The following is a 9,962-nucleotide window of genomic DNA, read 5'->3' as shown; positions in this document are numbered from 1 at the left end:
AAATGGTTTTTATTGTAAGTATGTGAATTTATGTAAAAATATGCTAGATTAATGATCAGAAGTAAATATTAAAAGAGCGATGTAACATGAGAATAATCGAGAGAGAAACTACACATCGTGCTAATGCTACAGAATTCTCGTAAGCGTGGGAAAAACTACAAATAATGGAGTAAATTCTGTTTATTAAAATGGAAAACTATCAAAAAACAATCTTTTAGAATTCTGTATAAAATTGAAAATACTGGATACAGTGGAAAGATAGAAACAATGACACTGATAGCCAGTAGAAATAGAAAAGCAGATGAAGCTTTGTTTTGCTAGGACTGACTAGTATTCCCGTGTATATACAAAATTTCCACCTTGGGCTTCTTGCAAGTATAACAAAATGCGAAAAAACGAAAAGGAGAGTGATAATCCCGGTAAGGGTTTAACATCATTATTGTTTGAATTCATGTGCGAGCCATAAGTTACATCTGGGACACATCTTTACTTGATCTGTTGTATTTCATATGGCTCTTGACGAGTTGCCCGGCAGCGATAGCCGACATGAGAGACAGCTCGCCCGCAAGAACTGCACCAGCCACAATGGTAGCTAGCAACCTGGAGTTTGATCCTGGTGCCTCCTTACTGGCTCCCTTTACTCCAAGAAGGTTCAGGCAGGCTGATTGAGACCCCAATTGAGTCCCACCTCCGACTGTGCCAACCTATATAGGAACATGGCAAAGATATTAATGCAAGAACAATGGTCCTCAATCAAACATAATATTTGGTTATGATGCCACTGGGAAATTGTGATGGAAGCCAGTTGTTTGGACTCTATTCAGATTTGATATCTTAATATTGGTGCCGAGAAATATGATGGAGGAATATCAGCAGATAAGTATATGTGATCCATATTTTATGGGCAAGATTTCTATAGAGGGGACCGCTGTGGGTCCTATGTATGAAATTATGAACGTCTGACATTCTGTAGGCCCTCATAAAATCGCTAGTTTTGGACAATTCCCTAGCCAACAACATCCAACAAGAAATGGAAAGAAGTGAAGCTTACCTCAATAGAAGGCATGGTAACAGAGATATGAAGGTCCCTTCCATCATTGACTGCTTCCATCATGGTGATGCAGTGAGAACTCTCGATATTTTGGGCAGGATCTTGGCCAGTGGCGATGTAAATAGCGGACACAATATTGCTGGCATGAGCGTTGAAGCCACCCAGAGCTCCAGCAATGGCAGAACCAGTGAGGTTCTTTAGCATATTGAGCTCCACCAAGGAAGCAACGTCGGTCTTGAGAACCTTCTTCACTATCTCTTCCTTGATAATAGCTTCACAAACAACTGACTTGCCCCGGCCTTCGATCCAATTGACTGCAGCCGGTTTCTTGTCGGAACAGTAGTTTCCTGTTCGGTTAAGGTAAATATGATGAGTTAGTTTGTGGTTGTGAGTAAAGAAAAAGAAAGATGATTCTTTTGAAGAGAGAAAAATACCAGAGATGCCAATAACATCCATGTCTGGGAAGTCGTTTCTGAGGAAGTCCATGACGTTCTGCACTCCCTTGGAGACCATGTTCATCCCCATGGCATCCCCTGTGCTGCAAGAGAACCTGATGTACAGATTCTTGCCAGCAATTGCACACTTGATGCTCTGAAGCCTAGCAAATCGGCTGGAACTATTGAAAACAAGGGACAAGTCCTCGAAATTGTGGGAATCCTCGAGGAAGAACTTCAACTCAGTAGCCCGTTTTGCGGTGCCGAATCTAACGACAGGAGCCCTGGTCATTGCATCCCTCAAAAGTACAGCGGTGGCACCACCAGAGGCATGGATGGCCTTGCATCCCCTATTGGTGCTGGCCACCAGGCAACCCTCCGTTGTGGCCATTGGAACCCAGTACTCCCTTCCGTCCAACAAAAGCGGCCCTGCGATGCCAACGGGGATCTGCACGTAACCCACAGGCATTTCGCAGCACTGGCCAAGTATGGCATCGTAATCAAAGCCCTCGAGAGGCAGCCCCGCGAGGGATTTGCCAGTGGTGCGCTGCAGGGCTTCTCGGCGGATGGCAGCGGCTCGGCGGCAATCGCCCAGCTTTGATTCCAGAGAGTACGATGGGGTCTTGCCCTCTACCACAGACTTGATGATCTCCTCGTCCTCCACAGGCGAACAAGGAGACAATTGCGGATCACTAATCTTGCATTGATCGGCCACCCCACAAGGAGCAGCACGAGAATCATCCTTGAGCACCCTGAGATCAAAATCGTCCTCATCCAAAATGTCGTCGTGGGAAGCGCGAGGAATGAGAAGGGACTGCACAAAGCCGATGCCGAAGAACCCGAGTAGATAAATGAAGGAGGCTATGAACGTGACAATGGCCGCGATCTCGGAGAGGGTTACCACATGGAGCGGCGTGGAGTTTCTGATCTTCTCTCTCCACCGCAGAAGCAGATAATAAACGACGGAGAAAAAGAGACCGAAGAAGACAATGTTGGTCAGATACATAGGAAGCGGAAGAGCATCGGTGGCCTTCACCGCCTCCGAATCTTTATCATTTCCAAGAATCTCCGGCTGCTGAAGGCCACCCTTGATCATCCTCCGACGAGCCTCCATTTCCTTTAAAAAGAAAACCAAATCACAACCGAAATTCCACCTCAAACTGTAAATGTATTTTATGCAAGAAAAATGGGATCAAGCTTCCACCTTTTCACCCTTTCTCAGCAAATGGAGAAAAGGGTAAAGGATTGAGAGATGGACGAAGGCGGAGGAGGTGGTGATTTGCAGCGGTGGTGCAGAAGAATGAATTTATAGTGCTGGAAATGGTGGTAGTGAGGCGTACGCGTTGCATTTGTGTTTGTACCTACCCTATGAGAGTAAATTCCGCTTTCTGGCCCTATCACTCCACATCCACCAGTCAAAAAACACACCTGATTTTATTAATATAAATAATAATATTGGTGACAGGCCTATATCAAAAAGTAATTTTTTTGGAACAAAAAATTATGTGAGATAATTTTACGGATCGTATTTTATGAGATATATCTTTTATTTGGATCATCCATGAAAAATATTATTTTTTTATGTTAAGAATATTACTTTTTATTGTGAATATCGGTAGGGTTGACCCGTCTCACAGATAAAGATTCGTGAGATCGTATAACAAGAGACCTACTTTAAATATATATATATAAATTCGAATAATTATTATTTTTCGTTTAATTCAATATAATTTGAGTGGGTATCTTTGAAGTTTTTTAAAGAATAAAAATTGGTGATATTAATGGAGATCCCTTACTTTGTTTTTCAACTGCATGCCGGGCTACCATTGTTGAAAAATAAATCTCTCTTTTATTTTCTTGAACATGGTGGGTTTTTCTTTTGGAATAATATTTTCCACAGAAAAAAATTGAAGAGGTCTTGAAAGATACCATTTTTGAAAGGCAAAAATTTGTGTGAGACGGTTTCACGGGTCGTATTTTGTGAGACGGATCTCTTATTTGGGTCATCCATGAAAAATTATTACTTTTTATGCTAATAATATTATTTTTCATTGTGAATATCGATAGGGTTGACCCGTCTCACATATAAAGAATCATGAGACCGTCTTAAAAGAGACCTACTCTTTTCGAAAAGATAATTAGTTGAAGGAAAACTAATGGAGACGTGTGCCGACTCATATTCAGTGGAATGGAAACTAACATAGAACAATTACTTTGAACATGAACATCCAAAAAAGTCTGCCCACCGCCAACCAGAGGGTTAGTATAGAAATCTCTGGTCAGGATCTCACTACATCAGAGTAACATCACTATCCTTCCACAATAACCTTTTCTTTTTTCATAGGCTGATCGAAAATATAAATTAAAAAAAAATGTATTGCTTTTATCATTCTCCCCTACTCGTACTTGTGTTATTGTTGTTGTTATTATTTTTATTATAATGATAGTATGTTGTTTGAGTTTGAGGTCCATTAAACACGGCAAGCTAGCAAAGGTGCTGGTCCATGAGCAGGTTGTTTGTGACATGGTCACATGGAGTTTTATCTGTGAGACGAGTTGATTTGATCTATAAATATCATGAAAAGTAATACTTTTGACATAAAAATGATATTTTTTATGAGTTGGGTCGGGTGAAAGATTCGTTTTACAAAACCGATACATGAGAAAGTCTCATTAAATTTTTTTTTTGGTACCAGTGGCACTTTTGGCAATAAAGTCATTGGTTATTTTTCAATGTATCGAGTGGAGTTCTAACCAAAGGAGCTTCGCTGCAATCCATTTTCAACGTGGAAAACGATTTCTATAATTTCATGGCAATTTCAACAATAATTAATTAATTAAATCGTAGGCATACAAAATCTATTATAGATTGTTTTGGTTTAATTGTTACGTGAGCAAACTGCGTTTGGTATCATTATATATACTAATTACTATGCACACGCGTGTATAATCTTTTTTATAATTAATGAAGGACTAAAGTGTTATTTGAATTGTTGAAATTTAAAAAAATAAAAATAAAAGTGTTTGTTGAAATTAAAAATAAAAAAACTAAAAACAAAAGTGTAATATTGATATTATATAAGGTCAAAGTTGAAAGAAAAAGTTGGTGCCCATTTTTGTCTATATAAGTCCCAACCTTTATATATACTAATTACTCTGCACACGCGGTGCGTGTGTGTACAGTCTTTTTTATAATTATCGAAAGACTAAAATGACATTTGATAAATAGTAAAGACCTAAAGTACTATTTGAATTGTTGAACACAAAACTATTTGTTGAACTAAAAATTTAAAAAAAAAAAACAAAAGTGTAATATTGGTATCACATAAAGACAAAATTGAAAGAAAAAATTGGTGTCTATTTTTTTGTCTATTATAGCCAACCTTTATCACTAGAGATATGTATGTATGTATGTATGTATGTATGTATATTAATCTTTAAAATAATTGAACATGCTAGGTCGTAATTGTTATTTATATGAAAATTTATTATTATTATAAAAATATGAGTTTTCATTGTTTATTTTGTAAATTGTCCTTGTGTCATATGTATTAATTATTAGAGGTATGTATATTTTTGTCTTTTGGTAATAATTTATGATATAAAATTAATATTGGGTGTTTGTCCATATATATTCCTCATCTACTATTATTTATCATCTTTTATTTTTATTATTATTATTATTATAAAAGTGTGAGTAAATTGTCATTTTGTCATACATGTTAATTATTAGAGATATGTATATTTTTGTCATTTGGTAATCATATATGATACACAATTAATATTGGTGTTTGTCCATATATATTCCTCATCTTCTGTTATTTATCATCTTTTATCATTAATTACAAATACAAGCAAATCAAACTATATTGGATAAGAGCAATATTCACAGGTTTATTGATTGGAATTGATTTTTTAGAAAAACAACAAATTATTTATCACTATATGAATTATTGGATTAATGTGTTATATTGTAAGGTCCAAAATGCGATAACGTAATCCAACTGCATGCAAATCTAGGAAAAATAGAAAATACTTAATTAAATCATTTTAATTACATTGATTATATGTGGTAGACATGTTTACATCTTAAAAATATGATTTTCTATTAGAATGCATAAAACAGTGTTTTCAAGGGATATTCGAGACGCGACCGAGGAACAGAGACCTGAGATTATAAAAGAAAAATATTTTTATTAAATGATTATTTTTAATTATTTAATTCATGGCATATTTAATAGGTGATTTTCGAAAATGGTTTTTTTGAGGTGTTTTTGCATGTCGGGTTGTATTTTAAACCGGTAATCAATTTTAGAAGAAAACAAGGACTTTTTGGAGGCTCGGTTATTTTTTTCGAAAACTTTCCTAAACGAGTTGGTTAGCAACATTATAATGAGCCTATTATAACAAGGTTATTAGGCCTAGAATTCTACCTAATTATTTATATTAAATGTTGCAGTTTCTAAAGCCTAAAACTGTTCATAACTCACTTTTAAAGCACTAGAATCCTAGGGTTTTCTCTCCCCACCCCACACGAACACACACCACACGTTTTTAGCCAAATCCCATAGGTTTTGAAGGAAGAAAACGCAACAAAGATTCCCCATTTCTCCGCCAACGTTCTTCGCGTTTAGAATTGATTTTTATGCGTGAATCACGCAAAGACACGCCTTATTCCTACTTTGCTCATCGTTCATACCATATTATGTGTGATTATACATGTTTGCATGAAAAATATGTTACTCTATATTTTTCGTTTTTTATGAAAAACACATGGAAAACCTTGATGTTATTGCATGATTCTTGATATTTATTGATGAACAAAGGGGCTGCCAGGGTAGGGCTATTAGAAGGGTCGATTTTCAAAGGGTTTAAGGGCTCTTAAATGCATGATCGAAAATTGGGTTTAATAGGATTAGGGTTTTGGTTTTGAGCCATTGGAAGGTGCAGGCTATGAGCCACGTTTGGGCCATGTCCAAAGGTCCGAGGAGGGTCGGGTCGTGGTCCTAGAGGGGTGGTGCTGTACCTGGTTCGAGGGTAAAGGTCGGAGTCGAGTTCCTTGGCCGCGCGATGCATGAAGGGCACGGGTTTGGGGGGCTGCGTGTGCATGGATCACTAGGCTCAGTCCAGTAGGTTCCTAAGGGTTCGGTCTAGGTCCTAGGATAGTTGGATAGGGGCTTGACACGTTGGTTAAGGGCTAGGTTCGAAGGACTTGTTGGTTTAAGGCTAGGGTTCTGTTTGAATGAGTGCAGAAAATTCTGTAGCCTACTAGGTGGCTTCCAAGAGTTTTAAATGGCTTGATTTTGGTTGAAAAAGGTTGGTTAGGTGTTATTAAGCTATGGTTAAAGTTTGGTAAGGTTCGGTTAAGCTTTGGGTTGATTCGGGTTAAAACCGAGACTTCGATTTAAATTTTAAAACGAATTACGAATTTAGTCAAGGATCTTAAGTTTATGTCTAAGAAATATTTATGTGTGTATTTTAAGGTGTTATGATAAGTTTGGATGAATTCGGTGTGTGTGTATATATATAGGTATGAATGATACAGGTGAGGATTTTGATGTTGAGACAAGAGGGTTGAATGACTGAACTAGCTGGGCGGATGGTGCACTAACTTGAGGACTTATATATTGCTAGTTCTTCCGCACTATGACGATTTTACAGTACTTTAAATATTTTGATGACTTTTATCCTTATTGAGAGAATTTAAGATGTTTATTCTATTTTTGAAAAATGTTAACTTTAGGTTTATTTTGACGTTTACGATTTAATGACTTTTACTGCACTTTTGAATTTTGAGTAAAATAAATTATATATATGTATATAGGTTCGGCCGGTTGTTTTAGAAAAAAAATTTCTAGTATATTCTAAAGAAAACGAGTTAGAGACATTTCATATATATACCCGCGTAAACATACTTAGAATACTATATGCTTAATTTTCTTCTTTTTCTTTTTGATTATTTTGTTTTGCAAGTTAGACGTGTACCTAAATTATTGAAGAAAACGTAATAAAAAATTAAAAAGTTATTGAAAGGCAGGGTAATGAGAGATTGATGAAATATTAACGAATAATTTATATTTCTCTAACTCAAACGTTTTTGGGATGCCGTCAATAATCAACAAATGATAAATGTTTTTTCTTGTTTGGATCATATTTCAATGGAATTATGATGAGTCGATCCACTTACACATATTACTTTTATTGTTATATATTAATTTTGTCATTTTTCTATTTGTTAGATATTAAAATTTAAATTTTCTTCTTTTTTCATTTTTGGTTGGACAATTTAATTTCATAATTACATCTCGAATCTCGAGGTTAAATATATTTATTTTATATGTTGTTTTGGAGACTTGGAGGTTTTCCGACTTCAGACATGTTTAAAAAAAACTATCACATTTAAATAATGTATAGTTTCAATTTACAGTTTTAAGTTAAATAAATTTTTGTAGACAATAATCATTATTTTCATTCTCATGTGAAAGTGTTGAGTTTTTTTGAGCTGGGTGTTTGTCTATATATATCTCATATACTATTATTTATTATCTTTTATCTTTAATTACAAATACAAGCAAATCAAACTATATTGGATAAGAAGCATATTCATGGATTTAGGGATTGGAATTGGATTTTTTTTAGAAATACAACAAATTATTTATCATTATATGAATTATTGAATTAATGTGTTATATATACCCGCGTAAACATGCTTAGAATACTATGTGTATATTCTATTTGAATTATTTTGTTTTGCAAGTTAGATGTGTATTTTTAAATTATTGAAGAAACATAGTAAAAAATTTAAAAGTTATTGGAAGTCATGGTAACGAGGGATTGATGGAAATAATTTATATTTCTCTAACCCAAACGTTTTTGAGATGCCGCTAATAATCAATGAATATCAAATGTTTTTTCTTGTTCGGATCCTATTTCAATGGAACTATGATGAGTCGATCCACTTACATGTATTACTTTTACTTTTACTGTTATATCGTATTTTTGTAATTTTTTATCTATCGGATATTAAATTTGAATTTTTTTTCTTTCTTCATTTTTGGTTAGACGATTTAATTCCATAATTACATCTCGAATATTGAGGTTCAATCTCTTTATTATATATGTTGTTTTGGAGACTTGGAAGTTTTCCGACTTCAGTCATGTTTTAAAAAAAACTATCACATATAAATAATGTATATTTCAATTTACAGTTTTAACTTAAATAAATTTTTGTGGACAATAATCATTATTTTCATTTTCATGTGAAGGTGTTGAATTTTTTTGAGCTGGGTGTTTGTCTATATATATTTCTCATCTACTATTATTTATCATCATTTATCTTTAATTGCAAATATAAGAAAATCAAACTATATTGGATAAGAGGCAGATTCATATATAGATTTAAGGATTTGAATTGGAGTTTTTAGAAATACAAAAAATTATTTATCACTATATGAATTATTGGATTAATGTGTTATATATACATGTGTGAACATGCTTAGAATACTATGTGTCTATTCTATTTGATTATTTTGTTTTGCAAGTTAGACGTGTATTTAAATTATTGAAAAGGCGCAATAAAAAATAAAAAAGTTATGAAAGGCAAGGAGGGATTGATGGAATATTAAAGAATAATTTATATTTCTATACACCAAAAGTTTTTGAGATGCCGCTAATAATCAACGAATTTCAAAAGTTTTTTCTTGTTTGGATCCTATTTTCAATGGAACTATGATGATTTGATCAACTTACATGTATTACTTTTACTTTTAATGTTATATCATATTTTTGTAATTTTTCTATTTGTCGGGTATTAAAATTTGAATTTTGTTATTTATTCATTTTGGTTGGACGATTTAATTTCATAATTAGATCTCGAATGTCGAGGTTCAATCTCTTTATTATATATGTTGCTTTGGAGACTTGGAAGTTTTCCGACTTTAGTCATGTTTAAAAAAACTATCACATTTAAATAATGTATAGTTTCAATTTACAGTTTTAACTTAAATAAATTTTTGTATACAATATGATATATTCATTCTCATGTGAAGGTGTTGAGTTTTTTTTGAGCCAAATGACTTAATGTACTTCGATTTCACAAAACAATCAAAATCGACAAAATTATATTAGTGCTAATCTAATGTGTATTGCTTAGATTGATTTACGTATAATTAATATGTGCTCTTCAATTTTTTATTCATATACTTTTTATTTGTTGGATACATAGATTTTTATATTAATAAAGATAGATTTAAATTTTTTGTACAAAAATTAAATCACGAAGTTGCATTCATATGCATTAGATTTTGTTATATTTCTCACCAATAATAAATATATCCTTAAATATGTCTTCTTATTATTTGAGTTTTTGTATTTTTTTTAAATGTTCAAGAATTCAATATCTAATGTTGTCCTTTAAATTCAAATCAATTGAAATATAATGTCATTTAATATAAAACATATTCAAGGTAAATTATTTA

The 9,962-nt window shown here is 33.6% G+C and overlaps 1 protein-coding gene across 2 annotated transcripts; it reads right to left on the bottom strand.

The window, feature by feature from the left end:
- Positions 1 to 165: 165 nt before the first annotated feature.
- Positions 166 to 2,862, bottom strand: LOC140987850 (3-hydroxy-3-methylglutaryl-coenzyme A reductase-like). Of its 2 annotated transcripts, XM_073456547.1 has the most exons (4): positions 2,690 to 2,861; positions 1,486 to 2,602; positions 1,052 to 1,398; positions 166 to 704 (listed from the first exon to the last, which is right to left on the bottom strand). In XM_073456547.1, exons 2-4 carry the CDS (start codon positions 2,597 to 2,599, stop codon positions 468 to 470), a joined length of 1,698 nt encoding a protein of 565 aa, XP_073312648.1. In that variant the 5' UTR covers positions 2,600 to 2,602; positions 2,690 to 2,861; the 3' UTR covers positions 166 to 467. The 2 variants fall into 2 exon arrangements, with proteins under 2 accessions (XP_073312648.1, XP_073312647.1); XM_073456546.1 differs by having other exon boundaries at positions 1,486 to 2,862.
- Between the last annotated feature and the right edge of the window lie 7,100 nt (positions 2,863 to 9,962).

The sequence above is a fragment of the Primulina huaijiensis genome, chromosome 11, assembly GCF_012295235.1.
Source record: "Primulina huaijiensis isolate GDHJ02 chromosome 11, ASM1229523v2, whole genome shotgun sequence".
Taxonomy (NCBI): Eukaryota; Viridiplantae; Streptophyta; class Magnoliopsida; order Lamiales; family Gesneriaceae; genus Primulina; species Primulina huaijiensis.
The sequence above is the reverse complement of the archived record's forward strand: the minus strand, read 5'-3'. Positions and strand labels throughout refer to the sequence as shown.